Consider the following 24020-nt stretch of genomic DNA (forward strand, 5'->3'; position numbering starts at 1 on the left):
CATCTTTGGCTCTCTACATGTTTCTCAGCCTGGACCTTCAGGTTTATGGACTATCAAACACAACAGTGTGTATGTGTCAGTGTGCTTGTCTGTGTGTGTGTGTGTGTGTCCTGCTGCAGGTATAAATCCAGCATTCTTTAGATGATGTGTTGAGCCTGTGCGGTGACCAGCAGAGACAGGTGTCTCGGCTGAGAACAGCTGACAGCTGAGCTGCTGTCTCTCAGCTATGAGGAACCTTCTGGTTCTTCTGCTGACAGCGCGGTAACTCAGAGGTCGTCGGATCAGATCAGAAACTCCAATCGATTCCCTTTTCTGCAGCTGGATCAGGTCTGTGTGACCCTGATGACCAAACATGCTGCTCTTCAGGTGTCACAGGAGTGTGCGTGTGTCTGTGTGTGTGTGTGTGTGTCCTTTGTGTTGGAAATTGAGTAAATCTCTGGGACATATTTCACAGCTGACACACAGTGCAGAGAGAGTGAATGGGACGAGGACGCACAGACAGCATCACAGCGAGGTGATGACACACTCAGCTCATCACATGACATGATGTTTAGATCCCGTTCACACCGGGGAAATCAATCCGGCTAGAGCGGGATTCGGGCCGTATCTGCATATATTTGGAGAGTTTTATATCTGGATAGATTTCAGTCCACCTCTCTGAGGTGGATCTAGCTGGATCGGCTTACATCTGGCTCAGGTCTGAACCGGGTCGTGCACAAAAGCCGTATGTAAACAACCGTCAAACTATGACAGCTTTGCCCAGAGCTAATTTTCCAAAGGGCTTCAAAGGAATAAACTGCTGTTTGAACTGAAAAAAATGAAAGAACGAGTGACACGGGACAAAAAAAATGTGGTCCTACCATGGCCTGAATGGACTCTGTATATTCTGAGGCGCCACCTAGTGGTTTGGAGGACAACAAACAAGCCGGGTTAAACTGGGTTGAGCGTGGACACGTGTGTGTGATTTGAAGGAGGTCTGAACGTATCCAGCTTGAAGGCTATCTGGATTCAATCCTACTCTAGCTGGACTGACTCCTGTTAAATATCCCTCATGTATGAAATCACGCCTTTACTTGTGAAATATTTGTTTTCGATAAGTCCTGTCTATCCATCCACGTCCGTCGCCTCTCTGTCAGGAGCTGCTGGGCTCTGCTGATAGATTCTGAGGCAAACAGCAGCTTCAGACTCTGCGGGGCTGTAAGAGTCAGCAGCACGGGGCCATTCGTCTCTTTGTCTATTTTATTGACAGATTCAGGGTCTGCTGGGAACCTAAAGAGAAAATCAACGAGCACAGAGAGCAGGATTTATGTCCACACTGTGTTTCCTAACTAAACTGAGAAGCTGAGAGTATCGAGTGGGGACCTGTTCTCCAGTTCATTCTGTTAGGCGCCGTGTCTCAGGACACATAATTCCTGTCTTTACCTGCCACAGCTGGCTGCGTTGAGAATGCAGATTATCCACAGATTAGCATCAGTGAGCTGCCTTTATGAAGGCTGTGGATGATCACTCAGTTCAGCGTGTGACGGCGCTCACAGTGTGTGTGTGTGAGTCTGACTGAGACTGAAGGCTGCTTCATGCTGTTTCACCAGACTGAAACATGAGCCTCTTTTCATGCTATTTAAGAGCTGATCAATAATCAAGATTAACCCCCTGCATGCCAAAAACCAAAAGAATTCATGTAGGCGACAGTAACCTTTATATCAGATGGTTGCTGTGTTCTGACCAAGCTGCAGCCTCTGGGGCTCAGACTTAAAGCCCATGTGCGAGTGTAAAAACTTGTAGTTCACACAGTAACCACTGGGGGCTGGCTCCAGCAGCGAGTCATTTCCTATAGACTCCCATGTTAAAACTTCACAGCAGCCTTTCCACCGATGTCTCAAAGCGGCTCGGTGCAAAGGAAACAATACTGACACGAGCTGTGTGATATGATGGACCGCAATAACCGAGCGCACTCTGCATACCCAGACCTGTTCATGAGTGTGGGGGAACGGGCCTCGCAGCGCGCCGTAGTCCACCTCGGTGTGTGTCTGCAGTGTGTGAGGAGGATTTATGTCTGCAGCGCTGCGATGAATTGTTCCATTTGTCTGAATGTGTGTGTGACTGGCGCAGAGGGCTGACTGCAGAGAAAACACTCTGCTGAGTAAATAACTCCGAGTCGCTCGTTGATTTAATGCACGCCTCGAGCCTGCGGCAGCTGGACAACTGCTTTCCCAGGATGCTTTACTGCTCAAAGACCCGGGAGGGCAGCATGCCTGGCTCTGTGTGTGTGTGTGTGTGTGTTTAGTCACTTGGGCATATTTCCAGATGGTACCATTCCTGTGCTGTCCTGCTGCACACACACCGCTCTGTGCTTGTGTACTTGTGAGGACTCCCATTGACATTCAGCTAAACCTGCAGTTACAGAGTTATTCTGCTGTTTGTGTGTCTGTACGTGTCGTGTGGCGCTCTGTCTGCAGATTGCAGTGAGTGACAGATATTTGAAGTCCACTTTGAGTATTGCTCTTTCTTACCCCTTCAGGTCCAGTAGGTGGCGGTATAGCACCATAACGCCTGCCATACAAACGAAATAAGGAGGCAGAGCTGCTAGCTGCTAGCATAGCATGCAGCTACTGCTGCACACAATTATGATGGGAGGAGAACTTTGTGCAGAGAACTGTCTAAACCTCCTGTCCAACAGGGGGCGCTCTACGCAACACATCAGCCAGCAGCAGCAGAGCCCCTATAGAGAAATATAACTGAGGACCCCGGCTGCCATGGAGTCTGAACTAATCTGAACTGACCAATCAGCAGCCGTTAGCCCCATACAGCGCCCCCTGTGGGACAGGAGGTTCAGAGGAAGGTGCTTCACACATGGCGTCTTTGCTCTGTGTGATTTGACGTCTCTCTTTTTAAACACGTCCTTGCAGCAGGTTTCAGATGTTTTTGTGCACTCTGGTCGTCCAGCTGCAAGTTTAACCCACTGAAGTCTACCTGCTGCATGTTTAACCCTGCGGGAGTCTACCTGCTGCATGTTTAACCCCGCGGGAGTCTACCTGCTGCATGTTTAACCCTGCGGGAGTCTACCTGCTGCATGTTTAACCCCGCGGGAGTCTACCTGCTGCATGTTTAACCCGCGGGAGTCTACCTGCTGCATGTTTAACCCCGCGGGAGTCTACCTGCTGCATGTTTAACCCTTGGGATCTACCTGCTGCATGTTTTAACACCCCGCTGGAGCTACCTGCTGCCTGTGTTAAAACCCACTGAGTCTACCTGCTGCATGTTTAACCCCGAGGGAGTCTACCTGCTGCATGTTTAACCCCGCAGGATCACCTCTGATGTTTAACCCACTGAAGTCTACCTGCTGCATGTTTAACCCTGCGGGAGTCTACCTGCTGCAATGTTTAACCCCTGGAGCTACTGCTGCAATGTTTAACCCCGCGGAGTTCCTACCTGCTGCATTTTTACCACCGCAGGAGTCTACCTGCGCATGTTTTAACCACTGAGTCTCCTGCTGCATGTTTAACCCCGCGGGAGTCTACCTGCTGCATGTTTATAACCCTGCGGAGTCTACCTGCTGCATGTTTAAACCCTGCGGGAGTTACGCTGACATTTGGAACACTCTCAGCATCTCATTTGATTTAATGGATTAACTACGGCATTTAACGTGTCTGTGTGTGTTTGCATGCATAGCTCGTTGGAAGGACATCAGTAGAGTTCTTGTTCAGCTGAAACTCAGCACCCAGCCCCCCCTCCCTGCACCTCCGCACCCCTCACCCCCCCACACCCTGTCTGTTCGCTCCATTTAACTGAAGCCACCAGCTACATGAATACCCATGAACAACCAGGAGCTCTGCCAACAGCTCCATTACAATCTGCCCTCCCCCTCCCTCTCCCCCTCCCTCTCTCTTCTGCCCGGCTCTTCCTCTCTCGCTCAGCACACTTCATGATCAAAAGTATGTGGACAGCTGCTTTTCTAAGCTCCAGCTCTCACAATGAGTGTTAGTGTGTGTTTTAACATCACACAGATGAATGAGTGTTTTTTTTTTGTTTTGAAGATTTAACTGGATGATGTGACATCACTAGTGGTGTGGTTACAGCAGCACACTTGTGACCACACCTGTGATTGAGGCTGGGTGTAGCAGCACAGACGGAGCAGAGGATTACTGCTTTCCTGAGTGGAGTTACTCTCAGACATCTGACTCTGTGGACTTTTCGTGTGTCTGATCAGTGGAAGTTCTGACATCATAGTTGAAGTTTATTCATTCCTCCATGTTTAAAATGGCGATGTGAGGCCAGGCCTAACCAGGAGGCGGAGCTTCTTCCAAAGCATCTTCAGAGGTCTGTGCATGATGTCATTGAAGCTTCAGCCATATTTATCTATGGTGTTATATGTCTCCCGTCTGCAGCATCGGGGCTGCCTGAGTCACAAGTTCCACCCTGGACGCTTCCTCCAGGGCTGAGACATGGAGCCCATGTAGATGCGTCAAAAACTGCAGTTCCCGCTGTGGCCTCTGGGGGCAAGCTCCAAAAGTGAGTCACGTGAAAAATGTCCAACCTTTGCCGTCTCAGGCGACATGTCCGCCTCTTCCTCAGTGTTTGGTGGATTCAGACACAGCAAACAGGGCCAGAAACCTGCTTGTGACATCACAGAGGCTTCGGCCATGTTCGTGTTGAACTTCCTCCATCTGCAACTAGTGTAAAACAAAACGGCGCCTCCTATAGTCTAGCCTGTGGTGTCACCATGCCATGGCTCCTGCCCACATGTCCCTGTCCCCCTCTCTCAGCCTCTCTCAGGCTGAATGAGGAGGACATGACATGAGAGCGGCCTGATGGCATCTTCACAGTTTGTGTCCTCACATTCCTCCCCGGACATGTGACTCCATCACATTTTACTTCTCATTCAGACACTGAAGCTTTGTAGTGCCTTGGCCACATACTGTAATGTCTGTGTGTTTCTCTCCTTGGGCCACCTCCCCTCTGTGTGTGTGTGTGTCTCTTGTATTTTTCCCTCCCTCTTGTATTTATTTCATTTTGTCCTCTTCGCTGCCGGTCCTCCCTTTCCAGTCAGGGAGAGGGAGTTTTGAGCCTCCTCATTGGTTCATAGAGAGAACAAAGTCCCTCCTCCTCCCTCTCCCTTTCCCTCTCTCTCTCTCTCTCTCTCTCTCTTGCTCTCTCTGCCTTAGAGAGGGAGGGAGAGTGAAAGTGGAGAGGCAGGCAGGCAGACGTGTTGCAACAGATGGCTTTACCAGCGGCGGCTCGGCGGCTGCTGCACCGAGGAACTCTGGGACGCTGTTAGACTCAGAGCGAGGGAGGGAGGGAGGGGTGCTGGAAAGTCAGAGCAGCGTTACACATCAAGAAAAAAAGAGAGAGGCAGACTTCTTCCTCCTCCTCCTCTTCCTCTGCCCGGCTTACAAACTCTTCCTCTGCAGACAGACAGGAAGACATGTCAGTGTGAGCACAAGTTTCTGTGGATTCGCTGAAAGGAGCAAGTTTTTATGGAGGAGACTGATTGTGTGATCTGAGCCTTCATCCTCCTCCTCCTCCTCCTCCTCCTCCTCCTGCTTCCCGGGGTCAGAGAGGAGAACACCTGCTGACAGAGAGGAGGTTCTGACGGAGGCGACACAGCAGCAGGAGGTACAGGACTCTTTTTCCATTCTGAGGTTGTCGTTTGTGGACGTGTGTGTGTGTGTGTGTGTGTGTGTGTGTGAGGCTCTTCAGTTCTGCTCTACTTCACTGTGTGTCACTTTCTGTGGTCAGAGCTGTTACTCAGAGCAGCTTTGTTAATGTGTGTGTGTGTTGCTCCACTTTGCTGATGTGCTCCTCGCATTAGTTTTGAGGCCATGTTGTACTTACACTTGTCACACTACTTTGCAGCAGCAGCTTGCGTGTTTTAAGTGTGTGTGTGTGTGTGTGTGTGTGTTTATTGCTTCCTGCTCGTGGAACACGTGGGAGTGTGTTTGAGCTGCGCAACACTGAGGTCAGTCAGGAGAGAGAGAGAGAGAGGGAGGAAGGAAGGGAGGGAGGAAAGAGAGAAGGAAGCGTGGATGAATGGAGGGAGGAATGGAAGGAAGGGAGGAAAGCCGCTCCACCCAGCTGGCTGTTTTTATTATAATAATATTTTTTATGTTCCACTGTTGGTAACAAAGGGCTTCACAGGGAGTGTTAACACGCACCGACAGCTGCCATAAAACCAGTCAACAACCATGAAACAACCATTTAACACTTTAAACACACATCCTGTTTCAAAGACACAGTTAACCCATGAAGCCGCCACTCCACCTAACTCACACCTGATCCAAGAACGGGCAAAGAGGCGGAGCCTGAGACAGCATCCACCTGTCACTCAGAGCGCTCACACTTTAAGATACATTTGAACAAGGAGGACCTTCTCATTACAGCCTCTAGTGGACAGTGGAGGAACAGCAGGCTTTGGTTCTTCCTCACTGGCCTCATGTCTCATGAATACAGTGTAAAAACAGATGATTAGCTTCGCAACTGTCGCCCAGTCACGACCCCCTGAAACAGCAGCAACAAACTGCCCCCCCCCCAAGCCTGTGTGCATCTGACAGTATTTTATAAAAACCGTTTTTATTTGTTTCCACATTCTAAAAAATCAATCATCATACCAACAGAACACACACACAGTCTCCTGAATCCAACATGGCGTCAGTCAAAGGGTTAAAAACAGCAGAATTATCCTTTAATGCAGCTCAGTGTGTTTGTGCAGAAACACAAACACAACCCCGCAGCGGTGTGTGTGTGTGTGTGTGTGTGTGTGTGCGCAGCTCAGTGTGGATGCGAACACTGTTGTGGTTTGGTGTCTTGGTTCCCACCGTATATCACACACACACACACACACACTCTGCAGGGTAAATGGCTACTACTGCCGCTGGAATGTAAACACTCCCTGACCCCACTCTTTAAATATTAGCACACTCTCTCTCACACACACACACACACACGTCATCACATGCATTGGTCAGGTGATACAATTATTTCTTTTGTTGTGAAACATCAAAAAACATATTTATTTACACATTTGAAGACTTACATTTAAAAAGAGCGCCTCCTGCAGGCGTGTTGTGAAGGTGTGGAGACAGAAACCGGCTCCAGTTCTGACTTGGTACCTGATCAGTGGATTTGTTATGGTGTTCGTCAGGAAAGACGTATTGATTTGCCGTCTGCATGTGATCAGGCTGGTTCATTGATGAAGTGATCAGCAGGATCACGGAGCGTGATGTGTCTGTGGTCAGCTTCAGTTACACTCACGCTCTGTGTGGGTCTGCATCGATCTGTTGGGGCCACTTGTTGCCACAGGGGACTGTGTCAACATATGTTGTGTCTGTTTGTTGTGTTGAGTTGTTGTGTGGATTTGTTGTGCTGAGTTGTGTGGATTTGTTGTGTGATTTTGTTGTGTGGATTTGTTGTGTTGAGTTGTTGTGTTGATTGGTTGTGTGGATTTGTTGTGTGATTTTGTTGTGTGGATTTGTTGTGTGGATTTGTTGTGTGGATTTGTTGTGTTGAGTTGTTGTGTCTGTTGTGTTGTGTTGTTGTGTCTGTTTGTTGTGTTGAGTTGTTGTGTGGATTTGTTGTGTTGAGTTGTGTGGATTTGTTGTGTTGAGTTGTTGTGTGGGTTTGTTGTGTTGATTTTTTGTGGTGAGTTGTTGTGTTGTGTTGTTGTGTCTGTTGTGGTGAGTTGTTGTGTCTAGTTGTTGTGTGGAGTTGTTGTGTGGAGTTGTTGTGTTGTGTTGTTGTGTCTGTTTGTTGTGTTGAGTTGTTGTGTTGTGTTGTTGTGTCTGTTTGTTGTGGTGAGTTGTTGTGTTGAGTTGTTGTGTCTAGTTGTTGTGTGGAGTTGTTGTGTGGAGTTGTTGTGTCTAGTTGTTGTGTGGAGTTGTTGTGTGGAGTTGTTGTGTTGTGTTGTTGTGTCTGTTTGTTGTGTGGAGTTGTTGTAGCCCCTGCAGGCCAGCGGAGCGTCCTGTGGACAGAGAGCATGGCGGCCATGTTGTTGGTTCCTCTCTGAAGTTTCCTCCTTGGATTCATCTCCTCATGTTTTACAGTGTGCGCAGCTGCTTCCTGTTTGAACCCTCGCAGCTGTTTGTGTAACAAAGTGAGCCGCAGTCCAGCTGAAGAGCTGTAATTACTGCATGTAACTTATTGATGCTTTGTTTATTGATGGATTCCTATTGATGTGTATGTGCACACACACACACACACACACTGTACTCTGTGTCTAGATACATTTCTCAACAAAAAATGGAGCAGCTTTAGGACAGACTGCTCACTGTGTGTTCGTGTGTGTCTGTGTGTGTGTGTGATGATGCTCCTGCTGCCTGAAGCTGCTTCTCGTCCTTGTCCTTTGACCTTTCGCTCTTCTTGTGCTCGTTGCTTCATCATTCTGTAGCTTCATGCTTCATCAGAGCATCTTCAGCTGGTTTTCACGGCCACAGCTTCCAGCTGTTTATGAGAATAGCGGCGATGATGATGATGATGATGATGATGATGCAAAAGAACTAATTCATATAAGCCATTTTGAAATGAACAAACACACAAAAGAAGACTGTTAAAAATGCAATAATTTACTCAGAAACTTTAATATCAGCTGTTGTGCTGCTGAGCACTGTGACATCATATACGACCATCAGCTGATTCAGCTCGGTCCAAGGTCAACACCATGGCAACACAGCCGGGTGGCCTTTGAACCTGTTGCAGCCCTGAGCCTGCAGGACACACACACAGCTCTGCTCCTCCCTCCCGTGCTTTTCTCTCTGTCACTGCTTCGCGGTGAAGCGGCGGTCTGAAACACGTGGAGCGGCTCAGCTTTATGTGTGTTTGAACGTGTGTGTCTGTCCTTGTGAGGACCTCTGAGGGTTCAGTGACAGAGGCGTCGTTAGGGATCGCTGTTTAAAGCGAACCTCCAGCAGACATGTTGGAAGCAGAGTTCGGTTTGGTTGGTTGGTTTAAAATCAAACAAAATAATGTTCTCTTAAAGTCGCAGTAAGCAGCTCAGGAATGTCAGTACGGGTCCTCAGAGAGACAGAAATCTGTGTGTGTGTGTGTGTGTGTGTGTGTGTGTGTGAGCGAGTGTCGGGTCATCGGGGTCACATGTAGAGATGTAAAGAACAGCAGGAGCTCTTCTGTTCTTTAGAAACACAGTTTTCCACACAGTTGGTGAAGCAGTGCACCATTAAAGAGTGAGTGTGTGAGTGTGTGTGTGTGTGTGTGTGTGTGTTTGTATGTGAATGAGTTCACAGCTCTGTGTGTAATGGAGTGTATAGTCAGTATGAATCCAGGCAGATGTTTTGTTCCTGGAAAGTTTTACTGATGCTGCCGGAGGGAGACTCTAACAACAGGCTGGACTGTCCGATGGTCCTTGAACGCATCATGTGTGACGGGTGGATCAGGTTTTTTGTCATCTACATGTCTGAGTTAGAAAATCCTCCAAACATAAAACACTTGCTTTAACAAGACTGGAATAATAACTCCTCAGTCCTTTCAGCAGGTTAATACCTCCAACATGTGGACGTCCACTGTCGTCTCCACTCGTAGCCATGACTGTGGTGTTTCCCCAGAGGAGCAGGACTGATCATGTGACATTCTTACATATATAGACTGTGACTAATGTAATGCAGTTCAAAGCAACAGCCTGACAGACACAACACTGGGCAAAAGGTGAACGTCGTCCTCTGTAATATTTGGACTGCATGAAGGTCTGGTGGAGTTTGGACTCGGGTTCAGTGAGGGGCAGTCTGTGCACGGAGTGCTGCTTGCTGCTAACCAGCAGACAGGAAATCCTGTGTGTGGGTTGTCAGACAGGAAGCTGATGCACAAACACACACACACGATATTTGCATAATTAGCAGATTAATTTTAAACTGTAAGAAAATGCGGCCGTCTGAAAAAGCTTCGCTAATGACAACATGACCTGTGAGTTAGCCTCGCTGCAGGTAACCAGCGTTGCTGACAGTGGTGCAGCTGGCTGTGCTATGGCTGCACCTCACAATGATGCTTGTATGGATCATGACATTAGCAAAGGAAGCTGTAAGCCAGTGTGTCACCCTTTCACGCATTGTGATAATAATCGTGTCAACACTGAGCCACCTAGCTGTAAGTTAGCCACACTGCATTTATCCAGCATTGTTGACAAAGCTACAGCTAGCTACACAGATCATGCTGTTGGCCAAGTAAAATGCTAAAGCAGTGCTAGCCAGTGTAGCAGTCAGAGCAGCTGTGGGCGATGCACAGAGGACGCCTGCAGGGGGCGCTGTGGCTTCTCTTGGCTGCAGTGTGACTTTTCATCAGCGTCCCATAAATCACCTCATAAATCTCCTGCACGTTAATTGTCCTTTTCACTTTGTTCCAGTTGGACAGAAGGTCGGTTAGCCGGGCTTTTTTATTTATCTGATTGCTGCTGAGTGGCGCTCACCCTCCTCGCTCTGTTACATGATGAAGTCCTCCCCCTCCCTCCCCCTTCCTCCCCATAGCTGTAGCAGAATTGATGAAATCGGTAATCGCTACAGACCGCCGCTCTGGAGCGGCTGACCTTCAGGCAGACTCCGGGAGGAGGGAGAGAGGTTTGAGTTTTTAATGAATGTAAATTCTTCATGGAGCTGTTTTAAAGCTCTGCAGCAGCAGCGGAGCCGAACGAGCTGCCGGCTGTGAGAAGTTATTTTACTGTGGAACCTTCTTAACTGCTGCCATTCATCACACAGAGGAGGAAGAAGAAGAAGAAGAGAGCGAGTCAGAGGCGATCTGGCTCCAACCATGACACCATCCAACTACGACCAGTCACACGTCTGACTGTGAGGAGGGTTGATGGTTGGTGTTAGGTAGGATGGGTGTTGGATGCCAGGCAAGGTGCAAGTTCTTAGGTTGAATTAAAGTTTTGCTTAAAAACTAAACACTAACAGATTAGATGTGCATTACAGAATATGACCACAGGAGGGCACCACATGCACACATGCTGGTCACTTCAGAATTATCCAGAGAAACCAGAACAGCTTTGGTATCAGGCTCTGAACAGGCTTCTTTCTGCTGTGAAGGTGCACGGTTTGTGGGGATTGACTCACTTGTGGAGCCTCCAGTGGACGCCGCAGGAACTGCAGATTTTGGCAGCTGCGTGTTGTCTTTTCTCAGACATAGCAGTGCATAAGTGGGGTGCAGTTACATTCCTTTCATTGCACTCCTGTCTGTCAGGTGACCTGTTACGGGTGAAAAGAACCGTAAACTGTTTTATAGTGTTAAACTTCTGTGATGTCTTTGTCTCCCTGGTTTCCTTAAATAAGAACATAATATTCATGGTGGAAACAGTCGCATCTTAATCTGTCCCCAGCTGCAGAGAACATCTGTTTGTCTTCCTGCAGCTGGGGTTGTGAGTGTGTGTTGAATTCATGAGCTGCTGAATAAAACAGCACGATCTCATGATGCCCCCAACACAGAACCAGAACTAAACTCTGCAGCACGGTCTCCAGGGGAGGTACTGATCAGGTCACTGTCTGTCTGTGTGTGTCTGTCTGTGTGTGTGTGTGTCTGTGTGTGTGTCTGTCTGTGTGTGTGTGTGTGTGTGTCTGTCTGTGTATGTGTCTGTGTGTGTGTGTGTGTGTGTGTGTGTGTCTGTGTATGTGTCTGTGTGTGTGTGTGTGTCTATGTATGTGTGTGTGTGTGTGTCTGTCTGTGTATGTGTCTGTGTGTGTGTGTGTGTGTGTGTGTGTGTGTGTGTCTGTGTATGTGTGTGTGTGTGTGTGTGTGTGTGTGTGTGTGTCTGTGTATGTGTGTGTGTGTGTGTGTCTGTGTGTGTGTGTGTGTGTGTGTGTGTGTGTGTGTGTGTGTCTGCAGGGCTCCATTAGCTGTGACATGCTGAGTAGAATTGGAGCAGTGTGACTCAGGCTGACAGAACAGGGTGAAGACAGACAGCAGCAGGAAGTGAAGTGAGTTTCAGGCGAAGGTCATGGATGATTTTCGTGTCCCGCGGGTAAACCTGTTGGTGGTCGAGATGGCAGTTACCACGGTCACAGAGACGGACACCATCCCAAAATACTTCCCTCCCGGAGCAGGACCGGTCCTAAAGTTACCCGCCTCCTGGTTTCTGAGGTGGCCGGAGCAGTTTGTCGCCCCCTGTGGTTATTAATGTAGTGCATGTCACATGGTCAGGGTGAGGCCTGTCACCAGTCTGTCTGACATGCAGCTGATGAGCAGTCAGGTGAAAAAAAGGTAAATGCAGCACGTGGAGCTGTTTCGATTCTCTCTGCTTCATGTTTGTGCTGTTTCCATAGAGACGCACGACTTTATGTTGCAGTGAACGATGAACCCATGAGACACTGTGTGCATTGTGTTTGGAACAAGCACCTAAACTCCATCACTGTCTAATATGAACATATATATAAATTTAGTCTGATGCAACTTCGGCCGTCTGCACCTTCAATACAAAGATTCAGGTGAACGAGGAGTCATCGCTCACCTTCAGCAGCTTTAATGCTCTGAAAGGCTGAGGGAAGGATTGAAAGGCAAACTGTCAGGATGATCCAAGGCTGGGCCGCAGGAGGAGATTCTCAAGACTGATACCATTAACGAAGAGGGGAGGGGAAGGAGGGAGGGAGGGAGGGAGCAACAGAAGAAATCAATGAGATTAGAGGAGAAAAGCGGAGGTGAGGATGAGGAGGAGACGATGACGGTTGAGAAGCTTTTCACTGACGCATGAAATGAGAATTTAGAGATTTTCTTTCACGCACACACAAAAATTCTGACCCCGTCACCTCCTCCTCCTCCGCCTCCTCCCTCCCACTCCTCCTCCATCACTATCTGACCGGGTGGCGCCTCCCTGTGTGTGTGCAGAGGCGTCACCGTAGCATCCATCAATACAGACGGAGGCAGAGTGAGGAAACTGGAGATTTTCCCCGAGTCGATCACCAGCAGATCCTCCCGGGCTGCGCTCACCTCAGTGTCTGTGCTCCTGCCTCCTGATTGGCTCCTGGACGATGGAGGTTTTGTAACATCCTTCATCATCTGAAGGAGAGGCAGCAGCTCTGATGTGTCAGCGGACCTCAGGAGGACCAACTGTTCATGATCCAAGACAGAGTTTGTTTTTAATGGTTTGTTCACTGAAAGATGAATAAAGTACGATCCGTCTGTGCGGCGTCACTCACAGGATGGAACCATGTGAGACGGATCAGACGGAATCTGGCAGCTCGTCCTGTGATGAGCACCGACTCACCGTGATCTGATCTGATCATCAATGTAGGATCAATACATGGACTTAGGTCTGCAGCTCAGTGTAGACCAGGTTCAGGCTCAGGTCCTCAGCCTGCCTGAAGACCTTCACCGTGTGGTCTGATTATCCAGCCAACACACACACACACAGAACACCCCCAAACAGACCACCAGCCTGGCTAATTGGAGATGTTGTATCACCTCCTTCGTGTCTCTTTTCACACACACACACACACACACACACACACACACACACACACACACTCTGTCACACACACACACGACCCAGTGGGAATTGGCAGCTCGGAGCGAATTGAGAGAGAAGGCAGAAAGTCATTACTTCTCTCACTAGATTGTGTGTGTGTGTGTGTGTGTGTGTGTGTGTGTGTGTGACAGAGAGTCTGTGTGTGTGTGTGTGTGTGTGTGTCTGTGTGTGTGTGTGTGTGTAATCCTGCCATCAGTATGCTGCTCATGCTTTGCAACAGAAGGGAGGAAATTGAAGAGAGAGAGCGAGGAGAGAATAAGAGGAGGGGGAGGCGCCGGTCCAACATGGAGTTCTTTTTGATTACAGATGGTAAATGTGCCTTCAGCCTCCTCCTCCTCCTCCTCCCCCTCCTCCCCCCTTTTCGTCGCCCTCGCTCCTTCTCACTGGAGGGATTTGAGGTGGACGTGAGAGGAATCTCTGCCGGCGCTGTGTGTGTGTTGTACTGTAGTTTGTCATGACACGGGGTCACACAGGTCGTCTGTGTGGATCCTGCAGCTGCTGCCGTTTTATTCTGAACTCTCAGTGTGTTCATGGGCGCAGCTTCAAGTCACAGATAAAGAGTTTCATCAGGTGTGTGAGTGTGTGTGTGTGTGTGTGTGTGTGTGCAGAACAACACAGAAAGACACACATCATCTAGCTGTCTTTGGATTTAGTTAGATCGTTCCTCCCTGATCAGCCGTTCATCTGTCTGATTCGTTAATAAGGCCCCGTTCACACTGGGGAAAAAAATGTGGCTTAAGCAGGATTTGGCCGCATCCAGATCAATCCAGATGTGTTTTTTTCCGAGTGTGAACACCTCCAATCCGGCTGAATCCAGTTTGATTTCAAGCCGGCTAGATCCACCCTCGAGAGGTGGATCTAGCAGGATTGGCTCAAATGTGGCTCAGGTGTGAATGCAAATGTGGCTAGCGAATCTGGCTAGCCACATTATTAGCCATATTACGAGGCGCCACCTAGTGGTTTGGAGGACAGCCAACACGCTGGATGAAGCCGGATTGAGTGCGGACACAACTGTGTGCTAGCCAGATTTGAAAATAGGTCTGAACGCATCCAGCTTAAAGGCTGTCTGGGCTCAATCCTACTCTAGCTGGAATGACTTTCTCCAGTGTGAACGGGGCCTAAGTCTGGGTCCAGCTGTCCTCTGTCCGTGTGTGGACCAAAGCTGTCCTGTCAGATGTTTGTGGACAGAGACTCCAGCCGTTGTCCCAGCAGCTCTGCACCGCTCTGAGCTCTGGGAGCAGACAGTTGCTGTTTAACTTTAAAACATGTCTGACTGAACTTTAATGACTGATGTTAACTGTTCCTCTGTCTCTGTTTCTGCAGGACTGAGCGCAGCAGGAGGCGCCGCACAGACAGACACACACTGCAGGTAAAACTGGTCTTTTTGTTCATCACACACTCTGCTAACAAGCGAACAGCTGACAGCTGTGACAGGATCATCACCGCCGTGCTGCTCACACAATCAAATCAACTCATCACTGAGAAAACCGGCTCAGATCTGCTCTAAATGAGGCGTCTGACATCACACACGGCGCCTGATGTGCTGCCCGTCATGTTGTAGCGACACAACATTTAAATCCTGAGACACAGGAAGACGACAAGAGTGTGTAACCAAAGAGAGAGCCGCAAAAAACTCAAGACTGCTGAGGAGGCGAGGCCGGGTGACACTGTGTGTGTGTGGTTGTGTGTTGTCGGGACCCAGTAACAGGAGCCTCACATTCTCACATTCCTGAATAATGATGCAGGTTGGATCCCAAACAATGAAAACACACACACACTCACACACTCTTTGTTGTGTAGTAAGCATCAAATTGTGCGTGAGACCTGTGCAGGAATGCGCTGCAGGCGACGTGTCGACACGCTGACGTCTTTGTCACACAGTGATTGATTGAGCACTTTATTGATTAGCTGACAGGCTGATTGATTGGGCAGCAGCGGTATGTTGATGTTTTTTAGACTCACCCTCTGTGCAGCGCCCCCTTGTGTTTGTGCATCTCTGTGGAATGAATAATAAAGGGTCGTCTCTACATTCGGACTCATGAGGAAGCTGCTCATACATGAACCAGCCGAACCTCAGAGCAGCGATCACCAAATGTTCTCTGAGGCTTAAAGGGCCAGTTCACCCAAATCATTACACCGGGGCTGATGTTTAAACTGATCAAACAAGAGGTTCATGTGACCTTTGCTGTGTGACCATGAATGAATGAACGATAGAGCTGCAAGCTTCGCTTCGGTCAGGTCGGTTATCTGAGGTGTCGCCTGTCCCTGGGGCGGAGGAGAAGCAGTGAGGGGTGGAGTGACAGAGACCGAGATCTGAGGCAGAGGCTGTCTCTGAACCCGTTTTTGTTTTATTGATCTATTGATCAGCTGTCCTGATCGAAGCGGCTCAGACAGAGGGGGTCCAGGGAGTCAGAGGTCAGGGCTGATCCAGTCTGCTGGCCCTCTGGGTCTCGCGGTGCAGACAGAGTCCACCCTGTTGGTGTGGAGCTGCTTTCAGCACACTGTGGTGTAGCCGGTCAGGATGGAGGCTGTTCATTAATGAATGGAAACAACATATGAGTCAATTAAAACAAACATCACATCATATGTGTTCACATGATTAAGTAGATCCTCATGGAAACTGTAATTAATTAATTTGAGTATTTAGAGACAAAAAGACGTCATGTGACCTCCTGCTTGGTGTCCAGCTGTTCTCTGTAACATGCAGCCCGCTGATGAAGTTTGAGTTAATGCACTTTCACAGCATGTGACTGCAGCAGGTTATACGTGTCTATAGGAGCATGCAGCAGACTATATATAAGTACGCTGTGTGTGTGTGTGAGCCCAGTGGTCATCTCCCAGCAGAGCTCTGCTGCTCTCCATCAGTCTATTTCTGTCTCTGAGTGGGCAGGATGGATGAACCGCCCGGAGGGATGATGGAGAGAGAAAGGTGGAGGGAGAGAAGAGGAGGAGGAGGAGGAGGATGTGATGCACTTTGGTCCTCGCGCTGTGATCGACCTGTGTCTCTCTATGTTAGGTCTGTTTTGTTTACAGCTTGTAATAAATTAATTGGAGATGACTTCATCGAGGGGGAGAGAAAGTGTGTGTGTGTGTGTGTGTGTGTTACTGTAATGGAGGAGGCAGAGAGGCTGAGGATGGACAGCCTGAAAGAGGAGAAGGATGAAGAGGAACAGTGATGTGAGATTAGATAAGCTGCCTGTTTCTCGGCTGCTCTGTGGTTAAATCTGTGGTCACCGGACCAATTGGTGGCCGCAGATGTAAGGACTTTTGCCCACAATCTTCCCGACATTTATAAGGAAAGATGGAGTGACGTGAAGACGTGGTGAATGATCAATAATCTCCAAACATCCTGACCTAAGGTCTGACTTCAACTTCCTGTTAGCCTCATGAGCCGCCACGAAACATGGCTGTTCATACCAGAGACCAACACCAGAGGGCGACGGTGTTCCCATGTGGCTCCTCCTGTGGTCGTAGGAATCCAGTGCACGCTGTGTTAAAACTCGTCACCATGGTAACCAAGCTCCTCCCACAGAGGCAGCTGCCCATCAGAAGGTTTTTTTAGGCTTCGTGTTTAAACGGCCTGTAGAGGGAGCACCTGTGTGTCGGCATGCAGCACCACCCAGGATTGGAGGTGGTGACGTCGGAGCTTCACGCACCGAGTGACATCACAGAGCGGTCCTCCATCTTTGTTTAGGGTGTGGATGCGTTATCAGACTAAAACACATCCTTTACATACAACTACACCCAACCAGAGCTGCACCACCTGTGACCCAGTCATGGATCAGAGATGAGCTGTTATTTATTTATCAGTTAAATATGAAGATCATGTGGCGTTGGCGTAGCTCACAGGTGGAGCTGGAGGCTGCTGATGTGACGGAGGTCAGAGCGAGCGTCGACCTGAGAGGCAGCAGCTGCTCCTGCTCAGAGGAAAACAGCTGGTGGAGACACAGCCCGAGGGACCCACAACGACACACACAAACACAAAGCTCCTGTGTGCTGACAGGTCAGCAGCCTGCCAGGTATAGGTGGAGGACGGGTGAGAGGAGGAGGTGCAGTCTGATGTCCGCTGCCTCATTCTGCCTGCAGCTGTTTGTGAGAAAGGAAAGATGAATAAATAAAAAAGACAAATGTCTCCGGCGTGGAGGACACACCGACTGTCCCCCGCGGCTCTGCTGCTGCTGCTGCTGCTGCTTCACAAACCTGAGAGCTGCTGGACCACAGACAGCCTGCAGCCCGCCAGCCGCTCATTTACATACCCAGCCAGACAGGAAGTGAACAAGCTGAGGCTCAGCCCACAGCTGTGTGACTGCACACACACACAGGCTGTACCTGCCTCCTACACTCTACTGTGAGTGTATGGTGTGTGTAGTGTCTCTGCGCTCCAGCAGACCACATGCACATGCCGTGGTCCTGCTCCAGACTCGGTGTGTTTTGGATCAGAGCTTTTGGCGCCCACACAAATATGTGTAAGGAAAACATGGTGGCCATATCAGCTTTGTTGGTGGACTCTGCGGGTCGTGAGCGCCTTTTAAAAGACGCTGCATCAGTTCAAACTTCAGCTGAAGCAGCGTCGCTCAGTGAGACCTAAAAGGAATTCATGAATGATCAATAATCCTGCAGCTGTGTTTGATCATGATGGATCCTCCATGTCTCCACCTGTCTACACCTGTTCCTCCTGGACGCAGCCTCAGTGTAACTGCTGGATCTCTGTCTGCGAACTGATCGAACTCCTGTGAATGAAACACATCCTCACGACAGGCCGATAATAATGAACCTGAGAGGGAAAAGAAGGTCACATTACCACAGGACGGCAGAGTCTGATGGAGGTGGAGGTGGAGGTGTGGATGGTGGCTCTGCAGTTTGTGTCCCTGTAAGACTGTTGCTGCTCTGTTTGCACACAGCATCAGTGAAACCACACACACAGCTGACCGTACTTCCTCATACATCTGTACGAGGAAATAAGCAGCGTCTTCTCCAAGAGTCCACACACACACACAGACACACACACACACACACACACAGACACAGACACACTCACTCACTCTGCAGTGGTGGGCTGCAGAAGAAGAGCCACCTATAGAGATTTTCCTTTCCCTGTCATCCTCTTCCTGTCACCATGTTGATTTACTGATTACTAGACTCGTGGAGCGGTGTGTGTGTGTGTGTGTGTGTGTGTGTGTGTGTGTGTGTGTGTGTGTGTGTGTGTGTGTGTGTGTCTGTGTGTGTGTGTCTGTGTGTGTGTGTGTGTGTGTGTGTGTGTGTCTGTGTGTGTGTGTGTGTGTGTGTGTGTGTGTGTGTGTGTGTGTCTCCCCAAAGGCCTGGATTGCTGGAGTAATTACACAAACACACAGTCTCAGGTAGAGGATGGACAGCAGCAGTCATTACCACTGTGTTACTGATACGTCTGACCAACACCAGTGTGTGTGTGTGTGTGTTTTGTGGGTAATTGATTGGCCTGAAGGTGACATCAGAATCAATACTGAGTGCTGTACCTAACAGTTATTTCCATAATTAAATAACAGACTGATTGTTAATGAGTTTGTCTCCTTCAGGGAGCCGACTGACTCAAAAGATGGTTGCGTGGATGTTGTGTGGATGTTGTGTGGATGTTGTTTGAAGGTTTGTTGTTTGGAGGTTTGTTGTGTGGATGTTGTCTTGTGGTTTGTTGTCTTGTGGTTCTTTCTTTCTGGCTCCTCCTCCTCCGTCTGCTCCTCATCGTGATTAGTGAACCAAAGGTTTGACTGAAGCATCAACAGCCTTAAGTTTTAAAAACAGTTTAATGCTGGACTAAACCCCTCAAACATGGGTCACTCACAGGGATCACAGGTGTGTTATGTCGCCGGTCAGCGGCCATGTTTGTCCTGCTGCTCCTCTGTTCAGAACATTCAAACCAAAGTGCTCAGCCTCAGGAACAGAAGAGAGTCGCTCCTTTAAGGTTATTACGGGATGGGGGTGGTTACCATGGTAACAAACCATCATCTTTGTGAGTTGAGGTGTGTCAGTCCAGAAGACATCCAGGGCTCAGCTCAGGACCGTCACACTGAAGCTTCCTGTGTGTGTGTGTGTTTGTTTCAGGTCCCTGCTGAGCCGAGCTCTGCCAAACACTCGATACACTCCAGAGCATCTGCATAAGGGCACACACACACACGCACACACACACACACACACTGTCCCAAAGCGAGGAGCACACATGTCCTTACTGTCCTCGAAACACACACACAGCACCGTAGTTATCAGTGTGTGTGTGTGTGTGTTTCCGCCCTGCCGTTTGGCTGCTGCAGCTGGTTAGAGTCCACATCCATCATGAACCCCCACACACGTCACTTAGGTGCGTGAGGGTGTCTTTTTGGTATCCATTGTGTGTGTGTGTGTGTCTCTGCAGGTTTTCATGTTTTCATGTGTGCTAAAGCAAGCAGAGGTCAAAAGGTCGAGCCAGCGCTGCAGCTAACCCGCTAACTGATTAGTTCAGCCTGGTGCTGGCAATGAGGCTCACTGCAGGACACACACACAGACACACACACACAGACACACACACACAGGAAAAAGATGCCAAAGGCCCAGTAGGCTGCAGCATGCCATTACTCTCTTTCTCAATGGATCTTGTTTCTGAGGCGCCTCAGTGACTCAGTCACAGCACAGATTGGAAACTGTCCCATTCCTCCTCCTCCTCCTCTTCCTCCTCCTCCTCCTCCTCCTCTTCTGTTGTTCTGCAGTTATATTTTTTTACTGTAAATCAAACTGTTCACTCAGAATAATGCTCAGTGTCAGTCTTGTGTTTTTACTGCACAGTTTAAATGTAAAACTGATGTCTTGGTCAATTTGTGAAAACGTTAAGACTCAGCAGCTCTGGTTCCTGAATGTGAGACAGACGCTTTTAAAAAGCAAGCAAACCAATCAGATCACAGAGGAAACACAACCAGCTGCTGAGGCCCTCTGACAGCTAGCATGTAGCAGCTAGCCTGTAGCAGCTAGCCTGTGTGTAGAGGACTGTTGTGTCTCTGTGAGGACAATATGAGCATAAAGTCACTTTGACTGAAACAAACTGTGATCAAAGCAGAAAAGTCTTCATGAAGCAACAGACACAGAACTGACAGCACTTCCTGAGTGGACTCTGATTGGACAGAACTGACAGCACTTCCTGACTGGACTCTGATTGGTCAGAACTGACAGCACTTCCTGACTGGACTCTGATTGGACAGAACTGACAGCACTTCCTGACTGGACTCTGATTGGACAGAACTGACAGAGGGACTCTTTTATCTGATCTGTAGCTGCTTATAATGTCCATCTAACAGCAGCCCATCATGTTTAAGGCATCGTTGCCATGACGACTGTAACTGAAAACAGTAGAGAGAGAGAGAGAGATGTTCTCTCAGCCGGTCTCTTCTGTCCTCCGAACTCTCCATCATCCGTGTGGCAGGATGGAATTTAAATCTAAAAGCTCTTTTTGTTATTTGTCTGAAAGAAGCTCACACACACACACACACACACACAGCAGTGACAGAGCAGCACAACAAGTGAACTGACTGATTTTAAATCTGTTGAACAAATAAATGTGGTTTGGGTTCTTTTTCTAAATCTCTGTGACTGAAGCTCCATCAGTTTGTCCACAGGCTGCTCGCGGTGCGGCGGACCTGTTTTATATGAGTCAGTCCTGTGTTCACATGTAAAGTCGACGTGTTTAGAGGCAGACATGAGGCAGTGAGTTCTGTTTAACCCTTTCCTGTTGTGCAGCTCGGGCTGTGTTTGGACTCTTTGCTTGTTTTTGTTTTTCTCGTATCATCTGAAAAACAAGTCATCACAGGGTTCAGGAGTGTCGCCCAGATCCACTGTAATGACACAAAACAACCGTTTTTAGTCCCTCAGAGCAGCGCTGAGTGCTTTTAGACACACACACACACACACACACACACACACACACACACACACACACACACGGCAGTGAAAAGCTCTCAGTGATCAGTGTGTGTGTGGTGTCAGAGGTGAGTGTTTAACATGATCACAGCTTTCTAATGGAGGCAGTAATAATTACCTCCTGGCAGAGCACAGGCACAGCTCACCTGTGAACACACAGACACACACACACACACACAGGCTGTGTCCTTCGACAGGTTTGCTCCTTGTGGTATTTTCGGTTGCTGTGTGTTGTGTGTGTCAGAACACTGTGTGTGTGGTAAGGTGGTAGGAGTGTCTCTTAAAGTGATACTCCATCCTATAACAGGAGGAGGAACTTGTGGACTCTGCTTTTAGCTCCTCCTCCACCTTTATGCTCATCCACCATCATCCACCATGTGCCGCATGCTTCTGATAAGAATCCTCTGGAGCAGGATGTCCCATCGAGGTCTAAATTGGTGCGCTTACTCTGAAGGCATCAGGGACCAAAAGTGATCCGAAACGCAGCACTTCACCAAACGGTCTGTCTGTGGCGCCGCCACGAAGCTGACCCTTCGCCAACGCACAGGAAATACATGTTTTTGTGGCTGTATCTCCCTCATACTTCATCCTATGTGGATGAAACTTTACAGTCATCCTGAACATCTGACTCTGCACAGAGGGATATGCTGACATGCTACAGTCACTGCGCCACCTACTGGCCGGAGGACCTGTCTTCTGTATATATGTGTGTTTTGGTGTCCTCTTCTGCTCTGTTGACCACAGGCGGTAACGAGGGAGAGAAGACGTGGGACGATAGGGGAGGCGGCGCTTATATTTCAGCCCTTTGTATTCACTTCTCGTGCTTTTGAACTCTGTTATGTGTTCAGATGCCTGTGTGCGTCTCTTGTGTACTGGGTGTGTGGCACTTTGTGTTGCTGAGGTGCTTCCAGGCACCAGCACTGCTCACTAATGTTACTTCCTCCTCTCTGATTGGACTGAGGGCAGACTAGAGGCTACATCGCTCTACTTCACCATCTAACACGGCTAGCTCGTTAGCATGCTAACTTGGCATCTGCCATCTCTCATGTTGGTTGGATGTTTATTGACTTTATGCCCCACCCACCCCAGCCTCCACCCGATGAAAACTTGTTTTCACCCTGATCGTGGCTGAGATTCTGTCCCCCGTGTAGCGAGGCTTTTTCCGTCCCGACTCTCTGAATTATTTGCTGCTTGTTGTCGTGTTCGTGCTGATGCTGGTAGAAAGCCTGATCTGATGGAGGCGAGCTGATATGAAACATCAGAGTGGGACAAGATGTTTCCATCTGATGGAGCCGCTGACATCCTCCTCATCAATAAAGTGATGAGAGGCATCAGCGCTGCAGATGAATGATTCAGGCCGGGACAGTGTGTGACTGCTTCCTCGGATCCTGCCGCCGCTCTCTGCTGCTTCTGTGGTGCACCTACGCAGAGCCTCCGCCTACGAGGTGGGGCTTCTGTTGTTAACCTGAGCCTGAATAAGGTCTCATTATAATGAATACACGTGCAGCTCGTAGTCACATTCTTACAGCATCTTTATCACACCACAGCGCTCCACATGGACAGACATGGCAACTGAAGCTGAGCCCATCATGTTGGAGCAGCCCAGTTTGGAGAGGTGTGTGTGAGGAAGCAGCTCGAACATGTTCCCCGTTCACAGTGGGGGAAAAAATATGGCTTAAGCAGGATTCGGCCACATCCAGATCAATCCAGATGTGTTTTTTTCTGAGTGTGAACACCTCGAATTCGGCTGTATCCAGTTTGATTTCAATCTGGCTAGATCCACCCACAAGAGTGGGTACCGTGGCGTGAATGGACTGTATATTACGAATCGCCACCTAGTGGTTTGGAGGACCGCAAACATGCTGGATGAAGCCAGATTGAGTGCGGACACAAGTGTGTGCTAGCCAGATTTGAAAATAGGTCTGAACGCATCCAGCTTAAAGGCTGTCTGGGCTCAATCCTACTCTAGCTGGAATGACTTTCTCCAGTGTGAACGGGGCCTTAGAGGAGGAGGAGGAGGAGGAGCAGGAGGAGGAGGCTTCTGAAAACCTGACTTCAGACCATGATCGGCCCCTTAAGGGTGTGGAGGTCAGGGTGGAGGCTGGGTGTGTGGTACTTTCTAAAGGAAAACTAGAGTTTATGATCTTTGGTAGATGAAATCAGAGACTGAGGCTGAAGCCCTGAATCATCGTTTGTTCTTTTCTTTTGTTTTAAGGTTTTAACGTTGCTTTAGCAGATGTGTAGAGGTGGTAAAAACAACTCTAAGCAGGAGCAGAGGAGAGCAGAAAGTGATGAAGAGACAATAGAGAGAGGGAGAGGAGAGCGAGGTAACAACAGTGTGAGGATGATAGAGAGAGAGGGAGGAGGAGGAGGAGCTCAGCTGCTGTTACGACAGGGAGAGAGCGTGCGGTTGTCGAGGGGAGAGAGCTGTTGCCACGGGGATTATTGCCATGTATGCCGCCGCGGCAACCTGAGCTGAGAACAGAGAGAGCCTACGAGCAAGGCAGCCGGACCACGAGGAGGAGGAGGAGGTGAGGAGTGATGTCAGAGGAGGAAGAGACAAAGGCTGAGAGACAGAGGAAGTGAAAGCAGGAGAAAGAGGAAGAGAGAGAGAGTTTGTGTGCAGAGTTTCTGTTCCGCGGAGTTTCTCCGTCGCCTT

At 49.1% G+C, this 24020-nt stretch overlaps 1 protein-coding gene across 1 annotated transcript in view; it reads left to right on the forward strand.

The window, feature by feature from the left end:
• The first annotated feature begins 4553 nt into the window (after window positions 1-4553).
• Window positions 4554-24020, forward strand: part of LOC114438195 (extracellular sulfatase Sulf-2-like) — a 40285-nt gene continuing 20818 nt past the window's right edge. The window contains exons 1-3 of the mRNA XM_028409387.1: window positions 4554-4675; window positions 5577-5613; window positions 8631-8634. Coding sequence (XP_028265188.1) covers window positions 4554-4675; window positions 5577-5613; window positions 8631-8634 — 163 coding nt within the window. The remainder of the gene's footprint in view (window positions 4676-5576; window positions 5614-8630; window positions 8635-24020) is intronic.

Source organism: Parambassis ranga, chromosome 7, assembly GCF_900634625.1.
Source record: "Parambassis ranga chromosome 7, fParRan2.1, whole genome shotgun sequence".
NCBI classification, from domain to species: Eukaryota; Metazoa; Chordata; class Actinopteri; family Ambassidae; genus Parambassis; species Parambassis ranga.